At 35.3% G+C, this 19,867-nt stretch overlaps 2 protein-coding genes across 2 annotated transcripts; both read right to left on the bottom strand.

Moving 5' to 3' along the window:
• Positions 1-2,198: 2,198 nt before the first annotated feature.
• On the bottom strand, positions 2,199-19,853 carry LOC140061061 (uncharacterized). The gene is made up of 3 exons (XM_072107476.1): positions 19,653-19,853; positions 3,188-3,329; positions 2,199-2,707 (listed from the first exon to the last, which is right to left on the bottom strand). Exons 2-3 carry the CDS (start codon positions 3,232-3,234, stop codon positions 2,389-2,391), a joined length of 366 nt encoding a protein of 121 aa, XP_071963577.1. The 5' UTR covers positions 3,235-3,329; positions 19,653-19,853; the 3' UTR covers positions 2,199-2,388.
• Positions 12,505-13,170, bottom strand: LOC140061212 (uncharacterized). Its single transcript, XM_072107722.1, has one exon. The coding sequence runs from the start codon at positions 13,168-13,170 to the stop codon at positions 12,505-12,507; it is 666 nt and encodes a 221-aa protein (XP_071963823.1).
• Positions 19,854-19,867: the final 14 nt, after the last annotated feature.

The following is a 19,867-nucleotide window of genomic DNA, read 5'->3' as shown; positions in this document are numbered from 1 at the left end:
GAATTATCCTCAGCGATAATGACTTTTAAATGTTTAACAGGTAATGTTCCCGATTACCTAATTGATTTTTATGATTTTATTGATAATTATCATAATTTAAATACAAGAAGCAAATCGAAAAACACTTTAGTCTTACCAAAATGGCATAATGATTCTGGTAAAAGAACATTTCAATACCGCTCAGTCAAACTCTGGAATAATCTTTCACCAGATATTCGCAGCTCTATAAATTCATTAACTTTGCAATCGTTTAAAAATTTGATCTATTACTGTTTTTTTCTCTTGCTTCTTGTGATATTGTAGTCGTTTTCATAATTTTCCATTTTTATTGTGTTAACTGGACTTCAAGGAAGAACAATTTACAAATATTGAATGAATATCCAGAATAAAGAAAGATTTCTATCTATCTATATAGATATACATATTTTTTAATCAGTAACCAATATGACACCTATTCATTTACACATTTAGCAAAGTACTTTAACCATATCCAGCTATGTACTGGTCTCTTGGATTGTCTCTATAGACATCCATTCCTGTGTGAACATATACACGTTGTTTACTGTGTTCTACTACTATATTTGAACATCATCCGCCATCTAGGATCCAAATTAGGGGCTGGGATGGTGAGAGAAGAAAGAAGGCTTGGGAACGCAGTATCAAAATTAGATATATTAATTATCAGCCAGTATGACACCTATTTATATACACTGAAACCATAGGCCTATCGTAGCTATGTATACGCCTCTCAATTTAAAGCTGAAGTTGAATTTGTCCTGGGAAGAATTTGTTTTCAGAAAAGAGTGTGGGGTGTTATTGAGTATAATGAGTTACTGGCATCGGGTGCTATATATACTGAGAAAGGTTTAAACTAATTTTAAAACCCGCTCTGGGGCGGGTATAATTGCTAGTTACCTATATTATTAAAATATACATTTAAACAAATTGGAAATTTCATTTCCATCTGTAATCTTATTTTTAAGAAAAAACTGCAGATTTTTCTTTATTTTTACCCATTATTTTGTTTATATTTTTCCATGTTTGCTTAAAATAATTTTTATATAAATTAAATTTATTACCATAATATTTCTGGCATGATATACGAATTAAATGTGTCAATTTATTACGATATTTGTTATATTTATTTTTAGCCGATATATGATTAGTTTTTAAGAATTGTTTATGCAGTCTATTCCTGGTATTTATTGATTTTATTATGGCCGAAGTGATCCATGGTTTTCTTTCTTTTCTTCTATTTATTTTCTTTTTAGTTATTTTAATGTGACTGTCATAAGCTTTGGAAAAATTACTAAAAAATATATCATAAGCTTTATTACAGCAATTTATAACATTAAAGACGTCGCCCCAGTCAGTTTCATTAAGTTGTATACCCAATTCAAAAATAGTTTTACTATTAATTTTCCTACAATAAATGTATTTTTGTTCAGTATTCAAAATAATATCATCTTTTAATGTAAATATCGGAAAATGATCAGTGACATCAGTAAATAAAATGCCAGATAAAATATGTTATTTAATATATTGGTGAAAATGTTATCTATGAGGAATGCATTGTTTGTATTGACTCATGTCGGTTTATCAATAAGGGGGAAAAAGAATTTGAATACATATAATTAAGGAATTTAGCTGTTGGACCAGATAATTTCATCAAGTCATAGTTAAAATCGCCACAGATATAAGCAAGTTTTTTTTCATTAGAAATAAGTTCAGTATTTTTTGAAATATAATCTAAGAATGGTTCGACTGCTCGATAAACAATTCCTATAATTTGTTTTTAGGTTTAGTTTCAATTTCCACGAACATTGATTCATATGATGTAGAAGGTAAATTTAAGTCCTCTCTGATTTGATAGTTAAGGGTATCTTTTATATATAATGCAACCCCTCCTCCTCCTTTATGTCGCCTGTCCGTTTGAACAATACTGTACCCTGTAATGTGTGTTAAGGGTGGAGGTTTGTTGTTATTATCAAACCATGTTTTAGAGAAATCTGTTATGTCAAATTCATGATTAATCGACATAAGATAATCAGCAATAGAACTAATGTCATTGGCTTCAAACAGGTTTAAGTGTAAAGATTTCATATACAAACAATCAATGGTATGATCATATTTAAGCTGATGAATTTCATAAAGGAATTCATCATCTTTAATTATATGATTAAAAGGGAGTGCACTTTCAAGACAAAATGAGCAGTAAAATATTAAATCAACATTGTAATAACAGGTATACAGCATTTATGGAATGACTGTTTACAGATAAGGCATTCAAGAGCTAAAGCAGTAAATGTACCTGGACCATTACTTGCATTGAAGAAAGCACTCTGTGGTAAAATTGAATGAAGCAGCTTGAAGGCAGTTAAAGTGGACTTATCTTATTAAAACACCAAGTGGAAGAGCACTAGCAGGGCTATGTCTCAGCAATAAAAAGACTCTGCAGTTCTGGCAATCCATGTTGCCAGAGGAGTCCACAAAAACCATCTCTTTACTGATTTTCCACATAGAGTGCACTCGCTTCATAAGGGGTGTGCAAATAACAATGATGGTCTGGCCATCACCGGTTGTCTCTAGTTTTACGCATTCATCATTGTGGTTCTCATTAAAATCTTGAACCTTTTTGTCAAAGAATAGCATCATTTTTGCTCCATCGGTGTCTCCATGGTGTGTCCTGAATTCCTTGTAAAATAACCTAAAATCATACCAAAAATTAGGTATACATTTTTTGTCGCTTGCATACTATAAATACTTGCTTTTTACTTATTTTGCATTGAATAGAATCAGGAATACTTTATCTCTTCATATACCCTCTCTGGTCTTTTGGGAGTACCGAGCAGATTTCTTGAAATAAACCAAAATTTTTATTATCAATTCAGTCGATTTTCAGGTTGTTATAAAGCAGTTTTCCAAGGGATGGCCTCAAATGCCCTCAAAATTTCTGACATCGGGGAAGACCATGTTTCCTAAAAACCCCTTGAAAACCACTTATCATGCATATATGTTTTTTATTTACCTGCTAAAAGAATAAAAGTAAACTAAAAGTAAACTAAAAGAAACTAAGCAGCCCGGACAAATTGGAATGCTTCAAGCATTTTTACTTGTTTCTATAGACCTTGAAGTTTAAAATATACTTATTATGTCTTTTAATTTACATAAAAACAATCATGCTTACCTGTTTTGACGACGACTGTCAGCTGTCCTCTTTACTATGACAAACATTGTGCTCGGACATTTGGTGTTTTTAGAACCTTTCTTCAGGTCAGCTGTTGAGGACCGTGGATACGGTAGGTGTTATGGTGACATTGCAAGTCAACCTGTTATAAGAAAACATACATCATGTCAATCAGGAGGTGGCAGGTTCCATCCATTAAAAACAGGACAAAACTGATGATATGTAGTGTATGTATATTTATTACGTAAAGTAATGTTTGCAGATTTCAGATGATGAGTATTTGGTACAATATTGCAAAATATCGGTAAGGCAGCATTTGTGCCCATCTAATCTAGAACTTGTTGTCATAGCTATTTTATTAAAGATCTTTATCCTGAGTGAGTGAGTGGCCGAGCGGTTAAGACAGTGGAACCGTAATTACGTAGCCATAACATCGGCATGGGTTCAAGGCTCACTCACTCCATGGTTCTGGTGGTAGAACGAGTCTTCTCGGATAAGGACTATAAACCGTAGGTCCAGTGTACACATCTAGCTCGTGTGCACTTTAAAGAACCTAGTACATCTTTCGAGACGAGTAGGGGGTTACCCCGGTGTATTAGTACATCACTGCCACTGATCACCAACTGGGCCCTCTGGGAGACCAGTCTTTGACTGAAGAGGTTACCCAGTATAAATATATATTTCAATCAATCAATCATCCTGTCCGAATCAAACCAGACAAAATTCCTTGCTGCAATGTGAACTTTTATCGAATTCATGATAATTCTTCAAAACCTCTAATAAAAACAAAACTATGGAAATAGCAAACTAATCAACTAAACTATTTAAACTATGCATACATAGCGCCCTCATTTGTTATTAGTCCTCCCTAGATGTTACGAAAGACCGTTTGTGATTGGTTAATATTCACATTAGTAACCGGTACGCGCGCGACGCACTGAACATCCGGTGATTCGGCTCGAAGAAGACGAATTATTATTTTTTCGGCCTACCTGATATTATTATTATTATTAATGATGGAAATTCTTCAGTTATTATTTAAACGAACTAGGCTAGTGAATATTTTATTGCCAAGGAATCATTAATTAGTAATTATCTGTATATTATTCTTCGCAAGGTAAGGTGTCTAGGCAGCTTGTTTACATACAATACAAAAAGGAGGCCTAGCCTAGCTACCCGACAACCCAGCAGATATTCTACTTGTTGTTGGCTATGTAATATAACGGATATCGCCTTTTATATCGGTAAAATATAAGATTTAACATCCCCTCGGGATGATATGTTCCTGGGGAATTATATATTTCCCTCAGCTGCGCTTCAGGAAATATATATTCCCTTGAACATAATATCATTCCCTTGGGGATGTCAAATCTTACATTTCACCTCTAAGCAGGCAATATCTGTATAATATGGTATGTATTTCTATATATATACGGTGTGTGTGAATGTGAATGTGTTGATATTATATATATATATACAAATATATAAACTGAAAAAGATACACAAATTATGATAAATAAGTTAACAAACGTTTCATAAGTAAACAACTTTTTATTAAATATGCAATATATTATGTACAGGTATAATAGATAACATAACAAAAAAATATGCAGAAAATAATGTAGTAAACATATATTTTAGACAAAACAAATATATACATTAAGAAAACATTGGGTACTACGTATAGGCCAAAATATTAAAATTATTATTAATATTAAAGAGGATAAAAATAAGAAAATAGCGAAAAAATTTTGAAAATTGTTGTTTACGAAACATTAAATGAATAAGAGTGGTGATTAACCACAAGATAAAAAAAAAACCAAACAAAAAAACAAAACACAAGGGGTATTGCTCAAATGCGCAAACCAAGCGCAAAGCTTAAAAAAACCCTGCACAAAGTTGGCTTTTTTTGGGGCGAAAAACATCATTTTTTTGGTAAAATGTCAGATTTTCGGATAAAATTTAAAAAATTTATCTCCTTCCCAAAATATTTTTGAAATCAAATTTTCGTTTTTCATGAAGGTGAAAAATAAACGTTGAAACTTACCAACGTTTCGTGCGTTAGCATCGCACTTTCTCAAGGTAGTGGTGTCAGCTTGGTTTGCAGACACTGATCATGGCATGTGATCACGTGACTATGCCATGATCAGTGTCGGCAAACCAAGCTGACACCACTACCTTGAGAAAGTGCGATGCTAACGCACGAAACGTTGGTAAGTTTCAACGTTTATTTTTCACCTTCATGAAAAACGAAAATTTGATTTAAAAAATGTCAGATTTTACAGTGTAAATCGTGTAAACTTAAAAAAAAACACTCTGCAAACTTCCTCCAAATCACTTATTATTGGTTCTATCATTATCATTGATATTACGGTATATACAAATATATAAACTGAAAAAGACACACATTTATTGACAAAAAAATATGAAATTGCTCTAAGTTGGCTTTTTTTGGGGGGCAAAAAACATCATTTTTTGGGTATACTAATAAAACATCATTGTTTGTGTAAAAAAAACCTGTGCAAATCTCCTCCAAATCACTTATTATTGGTGCTATCATGACTAGGACTATCATAGCAGGTAATTTATGAAAAGAAAAATTATGAAATTGCTGTAAGTTGGCTTTGATGTTGCAAGATATCACTTTTGTTTATTAGGGCTTCCTTACACACACTTCAATCATGATTCGCCAGAACTTTCTTGCCAAGATACCCACTGACATACACAATTGTGCTCATATGAGGTTAGGGAAGAATGCAAATACCTCGGTAGTAACTTGGACACAGAAAAAGACATTAAAAGAAGAAAATCACTAGCAGCTCTGGCATATAACAAGCTGAAGTCGTTGCTAGAACACAAAACGATGTCTATAGACGTGAAATCCTGTTTGTTTGACGCATACATAGCAAGTATTTTCTTATATAACAGTGAACTCTGGGTACTAAACAAAAAATTACAAGAGAGTATAGATATCACAGGAAAATGTTGCGAAAGATGATAGATATTACATTAACAGATAGAGTGTGTAACACGAAAATATACGAGATAACAAAACAAGAAAAATGGAGTAAAAGAATTAAACGAAGGAGACTAAAATGGTATGGACACATAATTAGATTACCGGATGATACCCCAATCAAACAAACAATGAAGGAAACTAACAGGAAAGTAAAACGACCCGTAGGAAGACCAAGAAATAACTGGATGAATCAAATAAAGAAATAAAGAAAGACTTACAAGGACTACTAAACACTAACACAATAACAAACCATCCTGCCATAAACAGAAAAAAATGGAAACAAATTGTGGAAAGCGTAATGTCGGAAGACGGAAAACTTTAACAACATGAGGTTAGTCTACAATATAATTTAACTGATTCCACTCAAATTGAATAGACCTACTAGCAGTATCCTCTCGATCATCACAGTCTTTCACTAAATCATTTGTTTGTTTGGAAAATGTTGAGTCTGAAAGATCAAAGAGCACATCGTCGTCTGGCTGACAATTTGAGTTGCCCAAAGGAGCCATCATCTTGTTCCTCATAATTTGCCTGAGTGCAGCTCGAAATTCATTTGGGGTGGGATTGTCTCTATGTCCACCTCTCTGTCTTATCATGGAGAACAAATTTTCTAAGCAGTCCTGATTCAAACGGAGGAGAAAATAAAAACTACAGTACCTTCAATGACTAATTCATTAAACAATAAAAGAACGGCATTAATTGTTTGTATCCATCCACTCATACAAACGATACGTGAAATGAACCCATCTTTTATCTTCAAGCCCTTCAACACACTCCTTCCAAAATTTGGCGTGAGGAGAATCAACCTTAGTTGCTCTTCGGTATGTCTTGGCATCTTACATTTTTCTTGAGTTGAAAGAATCAAACAACTGATTAATTTTGTCTATGAATTCTGCTGTGTAAACTGCTTCTGGAGGCAATTTTCCTAATGAAGTGTAGGTTAAGATTCCTGACGATATTGAATGACTTAACACTTGTGCTGCAAGACAAACTCTCATTGGAGAGAACGGGGGAAGTTCTACATGTTTTGATGTGAGTTTTGGTGCAATTCTAAGTGGCAATTTTGAATCATTGTTGTAGAAATCAACAATATACTTCCATTTGATCTCATGATTGTCCATGATAATTGTATGTTGCTTTAGATTATTTCTGACGCTTTTAAGCAAATGTGGCGAGTCGTACATACAATATACCTTATTCTTCTCACTCTGATCTGATTTCTCTGCTGCTTGGAAAACGTTTTCCAATTATTGGAACCTTGACCTCCGATTACAACCTTAACAGTGAATCCAACCTCCCAGTTTTTTAATCCATTCCAGCAGAAGTATTTTCTAGGTAGTGTACCTTACGAGAATTGTGTTGCGTCGGTGTTGGACGTATGTTCTGCATAATGCGCTGCAGGCGATGAACATAGTTACTAGGGTCCAAGTCAGCATTAGTGGAAGAAGGCATAACAAACTGCCCTGGCAAACGTAACGTGGTGCCGAAAACTGCCGACGATAGCCACGAAGACCAAGAAGTACTAATAAATAAATAAATAGCTGAGGCTCGTCGAGGGCCTTAAGCGAACCTTTAAGTGATGGAACATTTCTACTAATCCATTGACTATTGGGTGGTATGATGTAGTGTGTATGCGTTTCGTACCCAGTTCACTAGCGCAATAAACAGCGATTCAAACTGGCTGCCACGATCGGTAGTAATGGTCGATAGTGCCCCAAACATAGACACCTATTTACAAACGAAAGCTTTAGCGATAGTCGCTGCCGAAAGATTGGGAATAGGTATGGCTTCTACCCATCTCGTAAAACGGTCAATGCATGTCAATAGGTAACTGTTTCCATCAGACGGTGGAAGCGGACAAACAAGGTCGATGTGGACATGATCGAAACGCGCGTCTGGCGTGGCAAAAGTTCCGGTGTAATAGTGTGGCGATGTACTTTTGCCTTTTGAAACTGAACACAACACTTCGCCCAGTTACGTACGTTGCGATTCATGCTAGACCAAACGTATCGATCTCACTAACTTTAATGTAGCCCTAATTCCAGGATGCGATAGTGAATGTTACAAATCAAAAACGGCCCTGCGCAACTCCTTAGGGACAAAAGGTCAAGGAGTGCCGTACTTATGTCACATACAATAGTTCCATCACTGATGGCTATTGGTGCGTCTGCAAATCAAAAGTCGACTCCTGCAAATGACAAATTAACTCCTCATTATTCTTCTGCTGCTCGGCCATGACGGTGAAGTCAATGACATCTGACGACTTTGCAGTAAGGACAGGTGTGTTTAAGGTGTTTGATGCGAGATAATGCGTATGCAACTTCGTTTTGCGAACCCTTAGTGTGTCGGACATCGGTGGTACGAATTTCTCAAGGTGAGTAGCGGTCCGAGCTTGCTTTCAGTGCAAATGTGAGCGGTTTGTGATCTGTGAGGATGAAAAAAATAAAACGTCTTTTACCATCTGTTGTAGCACACCACCAACCGCAAAGTTAGATGCATCAACCATTAAACATAATGTGGCGGATGAATCAGGATGCTTCAGATAAGTTGCCTCTGCAAGTGCTACCTTAACAGCATCAAAGGCCGTTTAGCCATCGGTGGTAATGTAATAGTGCTAATAATTAGGACAACTAATTATCGTTAAACTTGTAAAAACTCGCTAATGGTTTGCTTATAAAATGTTGATGTTTTTTTGTTGAAAACTTGACGCAGAGAGAAATCGCTTGTTGCGCGTTCGCTATATTTTACAACAACAGCAATTTGCATAACTTCTACGCGCTGAGCGCACACATGCAAATATAATAATGTGTGTGAAGTTCCTACAGAGCAATTTGTTGTTTTTTGGGGTTATGTGATCCTTGATATGCTGGCCATGTGTGATCATATGCAAGCGTGCCGAGAAAAAGTTTTATCCCTACTCGTTTTATCCCTATCCCTACAAAAACCTACGATAGTAATTTATTAAACCCAAGAATGATCGCATTTGCTGTTTGTTTTCAGGTTTTGGCGCATTCATAACTGCATGTATCTTGTCAGGGGATTTCTGTAACCCTTTTTCAGTTATCACATGACCACAGTATGTGATGTCTTCTTTGAAAAACTCACATTTCTCACGATTTAAGTTGTATTTCTCTAATCTCTCTAAAACTGTGTCCAAGTTTTTTAAGTGTTCCTCAGTTGTTTTTCCGCTGATGATCATATCATCCAATATGCAAGATTTAAAGGGTACATTTTGCAGTACCTGGTCCATCGCTCTTTGCCAGATTGCAGGAGCTGAGGCTACACCAAATGGAAGTCGGTTATATCTAAATAACCCTATGCGTATTAATAGTTAACAGTTCCTTTGAAGTGTCTTCCATCTGTAAATATGCTTGTTTAAGGTCAATTTTTGTAAATTTCGGACTTCCTGCTAGAGATGCAAAGATATCTTCTATTTTAGGTAATGGGTACTGTTCTACTTTCATCACAGGATTAATTGTAACTTTAAAGTCACCACAGATTCTAACTTGCCCTGACTTCTTCAGTACAGGTACAATGGGAGCTGCCCATTCGCTGTATTTCACAGGGCTAATAATCTCTTGATTTTGTAGTCGTCCAAGCTCTTTTTCGACCTTGTCCCTCATTGAATATGGGACATTTCTTGGCTTGTGGAACTGTGGTTTGCTGTTTTCAGTGATGTAGATACTAGTAGGCTAGTCAATCTAGCATTTTGAGTGAAACAAATTGCAAACAGAGATTTTTTTTTTTTAAATGGTTACATATGATAAGGTGATTATTTTTTGAGCATTCATGAGTTCATTTTTGCACAGTCTGGTTCAGAATATATATATATTTATATTTGCTCTAATGAGACATTTTACATAAAAATGTCCAGAAGTACCAAATTTTGACCCTTGACCCCATTTCTCAATATTTACATAAATATGTGATTAAAATGTCTGTAGAGACTTTATTTTGGACTCAATGACTTGGATATTGTTTTTCAATACCCACCATAGAACTGTATTATAATTCCTAAAAATCACAACTTCGTCATGCACCTCGAAAGTATGCAAATTAGTAGTACAAGTAATATTAAATATGCAAATTAGGGAGTGAAATTACAGCGTTGCCATATCTCGAAAACCGCTAATGCTAGAGTGTTGATTTTTTCACTAAAATATTTAAAATGTATATATTTATATTTGCTGTAATGAGACATTTTACAAAAAAATGCCCGGAACTATGACATTTGACCCTCGACCCCATTTCTCAATATTGCATATATAATAATGAAACTAAAATGTCTGTAGAGACTTTGTTTTGCCCTCAAATGACTTGGATACAGGTTTCTAATAGCCAACATAGGAATGTTTAGTAAATCTCAAAATCACACCTGTATACTCACCTTCAAAGTATGCAAATTATTAGTACAAGTTACATGAAATATGCAAATTAGAGGGTGAAATTAAAGGTTCCTATATATCGAAAACCACTAAGGCTAGAGAGTTTATTTTTTCAATAACTTGTTCAGAATGTACATATTTATATTTACTCTAATGAAACATTTTACAAAAAAATTACCGGAAATACAACGATTGACCCTCGACCCCATTTATCAATGTTTGCATACATAATGCGACTAAAATGTCTGTAGAGACTTTGTTTTGGACTCAAATAACTCGGATACATGTTTTCTTTAGTCAGCATAGGACCGCTTTGTAATTCCCAAAATCACGCCTTCGTTTTGGCATGGTTGGAATTCCCTTTTTTCGTATTAGTTTATGTACAGCGCTTAGAGGTCATATAAATCCAGGATATTATTATTATTATTATTTCTCAATATTTGCATATAATGCAACTAAAATGTATGTACAGACTTTGTTTTGGCCTCAAATGACTCGGATACAGGTTTTATATAGCCAGTATAAGTCAAGCACCTCGAAAGTATGCAAATTAGTAGTACAAGCTATATGAAATATGCAAATTACAGTGAATTGCCTTATGTATCTCGAAAACGCTAATGACCAAGAGAGAGAGATATGGCAACTTTCTTGTACTACTGATTTGCATACTTTCAAGCAAAGTAACAGAGGTGTGATTTTGAGAATTACTAAACAGTTCTATGCTGGCTATAGAAAACCTGTATCTGGGTCATTATTGAAAAAAAAAATTATCAAAAGTATGACATTTGACCCTCGAACCTATTTCTCAATATTTGCATATAATGCAACTAAAATGTATGTACAGACTTTGTTTTGACCTCAAATGACTTGGATACAGGTTTTATATAGCCAGTATAGGATCGTTTAGTAATTCCAAAAGTCAAGCAACTCGAAAGTATGCAAATTAGTAGTACAAGCTATATGAAATATGCAAATTACAGTGAATTGCCTTATGTATCTCGAAAACGCTAATGACCAAGAGAGAGAGATATGGCAACTTTCTTGTACTACTGATTTGCATACTTTCAAGCGAAGTAACAAAGGTGTGATTTTGAGAATTACTAAACAGTTCTATGCTGGCTATAGAAAACCTGTATCTGGGTCATTATTGAAAAAAAAAATTATCGAAAGTATGACATTTGACCCTCGAACCTATTTCTCAATATTTGCATATAATGCAACTAAAATGTATGTACAGACTTTGTTTTGACCTCAAATGACTTGGATACAGGTTTTATATAGCCAGTATAGGATCGTTTAGTAATTCCAAAAGTCAAGCAACTCGAAAGTATGCAAATTAGTAGTACAAGCTATATGAAATATGCAAATTACAGTGAATTGCCTTATGTATCTCGAAAACGCTAATGACCAAGAGAGAGAGATATGGCAACTTTCTTGTACTACTAATTTGCATATTTTCTAGGGAAGTAACAAAGGTGTGATTTTGAGAATTACTAACAGTTCTATGCTGGCTATAGAAAACCTGTATCTGAGTCATTTGAGGCCAAAACAGTCTGTACAGATATTTTAGTTGAATTATATGAAAATATTGAGAAATAGGGTCAAGAGTCAAATGTCATAATTCAATCAAGACAATTTTTGCGTAAAATGTTTCATTACAGCGAATATAAATATGTACATTCTGAATCAACTCTGAATTCAAATCAACTCTCTAGCATTAATGGTTTTCGAGATATGGGAAGACTGTAATTTCACTAGTTTAACCTTGGTGGCTGGTTTAGTTAAAATATCTGCCACCATGTCTTCTGTTGGACAATACTGGATATCTATTTGTCCATCTTTTAAGACATCCCTTATGAAATGATACCGTATATCTATATGCTTAGACCTTTGTCTTTGCACTGGATTTCTGCTTAATGCATAGCACCTTGGTTATCACATGAAATATGAGCACATTTAAACTCATTGGGACAGATATCATTTAACAACTGCAGTAGGTAAAGGGCCTCCTGTGTTGCAGCCCCAAGACCCATATATTCAGACTCACAGGTGGACAGTGCCACAGTAGGCGGTCTTCTGGTTTTCCAATATATTGGAGCACTACATTCATTCAAACTAAAGATATACCCAGTGGTACTCTTCCTATCATCCGAACTAGCCCAATCAGAATCACAATACGAGGTTAATTTCATTGAATCAGATTTTCTGTAAACTAATTTATGATTTACAGTGCCTTTTAGGTATCTTAATACATGTTTTGCTGTGGTTAAATCCTCTAACTTGGGGTCAGCTAAACTTCTGGAGAGTTTACTGACAACCCATATGATATCTGGTCTTGTACATGTAGCTAGATAAATTAAACTTCCAACTATTTGCCTGTATCTGTCTAATTGTACTTTCTCATTATTTGGACAGATGCCGGTCTGTACTTCACAGGGGGTTGACCTTGTCTTACAGTTAGACATATTAAATTTTTCAAGTACTTTCAGTGTATATCGTGTTTGGTTCATAGTTATCTTATCGGCTTCTTGTTTGAAATCAATTCCAAGGAAATAGCTGATTTCCCCAAGGTCTTTCATTTTAAACTAATTTTCATATTTGTCTTAAAATCACTAAGTACATTCTCATTTGTGGCTGCAATTAATATATCGTCAACCCATATTACAACAATTACTAAGTCATCTTTGTTGCGTTTTGTATATACACAGTAGTCTGCTGGGTTTCTTTTAAAATCATTACTCTTCAAGTGGTTGTGCAACAGCTGATTCCAATTTCTACCTGACTGTTTAAGCCCGCATAATGACTTGTTCAATTTTAATACTAATTTTTCCCCATTTTCAGACTTAATTTCGTAGCCTTCAGGTTGGCTTAAGTATATTTCGGTATCAATATCTGCATTTAAGTATGCAGATTTCACATCCATCTGGTGGACTATAAGGTTATGTTGTACAGATATTTGCATTAATGTTCTAATTGAGGTCAAATTGGCTGTGGGCGAGAATGTCTCATGATAGTCTATGCCTTTTATTTGGTTAAAACCCTTGGCAACGTATCTTGCCTTGTACGTGTGATTACCCTCGGTCGATTCCTTTATAGCAAATACCCATTTTCCGCCAATGAGGTGTTTGTCATTGGGTAATGTGACTATCTTAAAGGTGTTATTATCTTTCAATGATTGTAATTCTTCATCCATTGCCCTTTTCCAACTTTCTGAATATTGGGAATTTGTAGCTTCTGTAAATGTTAAGGGAACATTTTGACATGACATATGATAGATCGAATCATCACTGTCAAATTCAGTCTCACACTCCTGTAGGTAATTGGGATACTTTCTCTCCCTTTGAGGGTACCTTCTGTGGGCATCATCAATATCTACCCCATTGTTGTCATTTTCCTCTAAGTTATCATAATTAACATTTGAGGTATTTTCATGTTCAATAATTTGGGATTCATTTGTGTTCTCATTATCCTCCAAGTTTACATTTGTTTCGTCACTTTCATCTGTCTTGTGTTTGTTGGTTGGTGTTAGATGTTTGATCAGATATAATTTTTATCAATCTGAATTTCTGAACTTTGCCAGTGTTTGGGTCATAGATTAAATATGCTGGACTAGATGAATCATATCCCAGAAATATACCACGCTTACTCTTAGGTTCTAGTTTCTTTGAGTTATGTATGTATGCGTAGCAAGGTTTTCCAAAAATGTGCATTTTCCCCAAATTTGGTTTATAGCCTGTCATGGTCTCAAAAGGAGTCTTATTTAGGCGTTGGTTGAAACAACGGTTTCTTATAATATAGCCCGCTGCTCTTACTGCATAAGTCCATAAGGACTTTGGCAGTGCAGTGAAGATTCCAGCAAAAGACATCTACCCATTTCAAAAAGAGTGCGCCAATTACGTTCCGCGGTTCCATTTTGATGGAGTGAATTTGGAGATGAAAACTCATGTTTAATACCTCTATCTGTCATTAGGCTTTTGAAGTCAGAACTGACATATTCACCACCGTTATCAGTTCGCAAGCACTTAACTTTGCCTATTGGGGCACAGTCAGAAAGAAATTGTTTGGTAGCTGTTGCAGCATCACTTTTCATTCTGAGGAAGTAAACAAAAACAAAACCAGAATGGTCATCAGTAAATGATATGGCGTATTTGAATTCGTCTTTAGCCAATGGTGATATTGGCCCTGCCAGATCAGAATGTACTAAGGCTAATGGACAATTGGCCCTTTTGTTTGGTTCTCTATTTCTTACATTAACAAATTTACCTTCAGTGCATATGTTACATGTTTCATTAACTTTACTACCTTTGATTTCCATGCCGTCCACTACCTTTTCTAATTTTAGTACATCGTCAAAGTTACAATGTCCTAGGACTCTATGCCAATATTGTAAATCTTTAACAAGGCTTACTTTATCTACTTCTCTAGGTGCACTTGTGGTTGGTAAGTAGTATAGGTTATCAATAATACTCATTTTGAATGTTCTTCCAGCATTAGTGATTGTGTTTTCTTCTTTACTAAGGGTTACTCTTGCTCCTGTTGTCGTTGCAGCTCTTACGCTCATTATGTTGTGTGGGTACGTTGGTATCTACAGGGCATTTTTTAAGACAGTTTCTACTTTCTCGTTGTTTTCATCTATCAGGTTTATGTGTGCATGTCCTCTCTTTACTGCAACACCTTTTGCTACGCTACCATCCGCAAGTTCAATAGTATGATTAAGGCTTTTAAAGGTTGGATCGAAACTGGAGAATTTCTCTCGGTCATTTACTACATGTGAGGTGCAGCTGCAGTGTCTACTAAAATACCATCTTGACATGTTATGTTTTCTGACGCTTGAAAGAAAAAGGAATGTTCAAATCCATCCTCCGCTTTCTTTATTTGGTCCTTTGGTTTATTTCTGAAACAGTCCTTGTCAAGGTGATTGGCATTCTTGTGGTATTTACAGGTTTTTGTAGGGCAATCTTTTATCAAGTGGTTAGGTGATCCGCAATCGTAGCATTTTCTGGAGTTTTGTGGGTTTCCAACTTTCATCACTCTGTCGTTATTAGATTCTGGTGTATTTAGTTTCTCTGATTCTGCGAACTTTCTTAGGGATGTTTTAAATTCTACAAAAGATATGTCTTTTTCTTGTGTATTTATGTATATTTTAAATGGAGCGTATGTTCCAGGCAAACCTTTTAATACCATTGCTGTTAGAAGTGCGTCACTAGGTGTTTCTTTTGCTCTTTGTAATGATGTGATAATCTTTTCCACTCTGATAATGAACGACGTGCAGTCCTCCTCACCCATTTCGAGTGTTGTTAGTTATGGTGTAAAGTTGCACCACTTTTGGTTTAGATTTGCTAGAATATTCGGTTCTTAAAATAGACAGAGCTTTCCTCCCGTCGTCAGTTGCATCGTTAATGACCAACGATAATGACTTGTCGTCTAGGAATTGTATCAGCTCCGAATACGCCTTTTCATTTTTATGGTTATCTTCGTCGGTGGCTGGCTCCGGCTGTGTAGACGTAATCGTGTTTTTTAACGCTGGTTTTAGTGTGTTTAGGTACCCTAGAAATTTTATTTCCCAAAGTTCATATTTTTCTTCATCTCCGTTAAAAAGCAGTCTTTGAAAACGGCTGGGCCCATAACCTGGATTTAAAGCTTGGGAATATACAGAAATAATAACACAGAAACTACAGGAAATTAAAGAACAAAGTGTGGTTTATTTTTCACTGAATCATCTCACGAGGTTTTACCAGTAGAAGAGACCCGCGAATAATTACAGTATGACACGTCAAAGGTGCATTACATATGAGGGGATAACTTAACAGAACCGAAATCGTTCAGCGATTTCCGATGGCTTTGGGCAAAGATGTGTCGTGAGCTTTGTAATTAAATCTGCGTAAGACAGTGTCGAACACAAATTCTTTAGTAGCGTGTACGTTTTCGGTCCGATGAGTGCAAGCAATGCCGGTACCTTCCGATCATCATCGACCTTGTTGGCTACAAAATATTGATCTAACCGTTCAGTATACGAATCCCAAGCTTCTAAAGATGAATCAAATTATTCCACCTTTCCTATTATAACTGCCATGCTCATCCTTGTCGCCAAATTTTATGTTGTATATAGTAAATTATATATGTAAAGTAAGGGCTCTAAACACAGCGTGTACAACTAAACATTTATTCAGAAGAGAGAGAGAACAATTATGGCACGCCAAAGGCGTCGTTACAACATGCATATATAACAGTAGGCTCATATGGTAATATCAAAAAAAAAAAAATTGCATATTTTATTAATATTACCAACTACTTAAAATTAACCGTCGTAAGAAAGTGAACTTTTCGTAGTCCGATTGTGATGAAACTAAAACAGAATTGTTCAGCAATATATTGTTGTAGTCAATTAATCAGCGACGCAGACATGTCAATAGAACATTCAGACTGCGCATACAATTTCTACATGGCTACGTTTTGTTCTTAAAAAATGTAGCAGTTGATTCGCAGCGTTCTACAGTGGGCTGCGGCTAGAGACACGGAGTTCAATGAGCGTGTTTGTTTGAGTGGCAGCAGTGCTTTAGTATAGGCAAGCGCGTTGGAAAATCGTTTGATGTCACCGTCGATGCATATCCTTCTATTCTTTAATCCATGGGCTGATAGAGGGCTTCAAATACCAAGAACCAAAATGGTACCCCTGTTTTAGAAGTCGGACACTACTAGGTGGCGCTATATATAAAAACATGGAATTAATCACTAAAATTAATTAGTGGATCGCATTTTTTAAAGTAATTCAATATCTCTATTAAAATCAAATATTATAAATAATTTTTTGTAAATATAAAGAATAAATGATTATATTTGTATATTAAAAAAATTTTTTATGAAAAAATGTGAAATATAAACAAAACATTGAGGGCGTCCGAGTACCGATCCTTGAAGGCCTAGGTAATCCAGGGCCCTTCTAGATATGAATTTAGTTGCTGTTTTTGGCGACACTAAATTATTATTACAGTTATATTTGTAAGTTTCTATTAAAATTCTAAAAGTTTGTCTAAATGTACAATTTTAGCAATTGTGTACATTATAGTGTTATCCGTCCGAGTACCGCACCCCCCTACCCCTAGTATTTAATATGTTTTAATTATAATTATACTGTCTGTAGTGTTTAGTTTATATATATAATAAATACTTAATATAGTAATATTGTTACAAAATCTTGTCATTTCCTAACACAGTACCTAATAATAACATGCCTTATATAGATACGGTACCGTATCCATACTTTTAAAAACTAAAGGTACGGTAATTATAGAGGGCGCTATGTAATGTGGATGTTAATCAAATAGGTTATTGTTTTCTGCAAGCCAGCTGTGTAGCCTAGTGGGCATGTGGTGAGGCTTTGGCTTAAGGGGTTGTAGGTTCGATACTCTTCTTGACGTCTTTTTTTTAGTTTTTAATTTAAGAGAGATTATTTAGAAGGTTAGGTTTTTAATATTTAGGAAGGAGTTTAATATTTAGGAACGAGTTTTATATTTAGGAACGAGTTTTATATTTAGGTACGAGTTTTAGGAATGCAATTTTACCGTACTTTTTAGCAAACGGAAGCGCCCTCTATAATTACCGTATCTTTAGTTTTTAAAAGCATGGATACGGTACCGTATCTTTAGCAACGGCGTAATAAAAAGTACATGCTTGCTAGTTTTTATGTTTTGTATTACTGTAGGTTACATAACAGATTGTCTTCCCATCCCCTTCCCATTTAATAGACACCCTTCTCTACATAAAACATAAAACACCACACCCCTATCATAAGGCCAAAAAAAAAAAAAATTGTGTTGGCCACGTTTTTGGTAAATCCCAAAAATGGGTAGGTCGGTAGGAAAAGTTTTTTTTTTTTTCCCCAGACTAAAAATGTGTTGCCGGCAAAATAATAAACAATTCACACAAATGATACAAAAAGACTTTTTAAACACTTTTCATAGCACCATAGGCTCACGCTAGCTATAATTGTTTCAACAAAGGTTTATTAAATAAACGTAGGCCTAGGGCCTAGCTTTTTTAGGCAAAAAGGCCTAGGCTAGCCCTAGGCTAGGCTCTAGCTACCATTTCCAACAAAAACAATCAAGGTCGTGTTAATGCTCTGAAGTTACGCAAGCGGCAAGTCTATTATATTATTTTAGATGAAAAATATTGAGTTTTATATTGTTTTATCCATACGTAATTACACTGGCATTTAAAGATAAACATTAAAATGTAGGTCGTTATGATATATTTCGGCGATTTCTTATCGCGGGGAAATTCCTCCAACCAGAGACATCGATCGATCGAGGAGTAGGCATAGGCTTATTAATTAGAGGTCCGCCCGCCGGCTAGAGGCCTAGGCTACGTACATGCCGGAACAGATGGATTATCGCTATATAAATAACAAGCTTGAACAAAAGAGCTTACGACAATCTTAGGTAAATTTTTATTAAACGTATAGGCCTATATGCTTGGCGAATCCATGCCTTTTACATCATTTAACAAGTTCGTAATCGGATCGTAGTAGTACTGTACACAGTGAAACCAAAAATCACCCCATCAACAACCTCGTCCGAGATGTACGATCTGTTGTTCTTTTTGCATGCTGCAGATCAACATTGGTAGAGTCCATTAATTAAGAGGGTGTTTAAATGTGATAACTATTAAAAACCTGTCTCAACCAGTGTGTAATCAAAGCGTTTATTTAATTAAAACTTGGATCCCCCCAAAATTGATAATCGCGTATTCTGGTTATCACGTGATTGATTCACGGTTGGTTGTTGCACGCTTCTTTTTCACACGTCCGGCGGAGGTGAAATATGTTCGCCAATTTGGCAAATAAGACAATATTTTTCACCATTTCGTTTCACAATTGCCGTTTGGCTCCCAAAAAAAAAAAAAAAAAGCCGACCTTCATTTTCGTCAGTTTAGGGTCGGTCGGGCGTGGCCACGCCAACACAATAATTTTTTTTTTTTGGCCTATGGTATACATTGTAGGCCTAGCTAGTAGGCCTAGTCCAGTGGAGGTGGCCGAAAACGGCACCTGATAGAATTTACTTACATGCATGGTCGTAAAACACACTAAAATGTGCAAATTTACTTAGGCCTAGTGACAGTGTACTTGTAACTGAGAATATAATAATTGGCTTTCAAACTTTCAGTTTATCGCGAAAAACATCGTCTGTGTAAACTTTTGATTTTACCAAAGAACTTATTAACATGCACAACAGGAGAGATTCTTGTTCTTTGATTTTACGCGCTAGATATTTCGACGCC

The sequence above is a fragment of the Antedon mediterranea genome, chromosome 10 (genome assembly GCF_964355755.1).
Source record: "Antedon mediterranea chromosome 10, ecAntMedi1.1, whole genome shotgun sequence".
Taxonomy (NCBI): Eukaryota; Metazoa; Echinodermata; class Crinoidea; order Comatulida; family Antedonidae; genus Antedon; species Antedon mediterranea.
The sequence above is the reverse complement of the archived record's forward strand: the minus strand, read 5'-3'. Positions and strand labels throughout refer to the sequence as shown.

Coding starts and splice junctions, on each gene's coding strand:
- LOC140061061 (XM_072107476.1), bottom strand. CDS start 3,234: ATGTTTGTCATAGTAAAGAGGACAGCTGACAGTCGTCGTCAAAACAG. Junction 2,708..3,187: donor GACAGTCGTCGTCAAAACAG/GTAAGCATGATT, acceptor GTATGATTTTAG/GTTATTTTACAAGGAATTCA.
- LOC140061212 (XM_072107722.1), bottom strand. CDS start 13,170: ATGAAAGACCTTGGGGAAATCAGCTATTTCCTTGGAATTGATTTCAAA.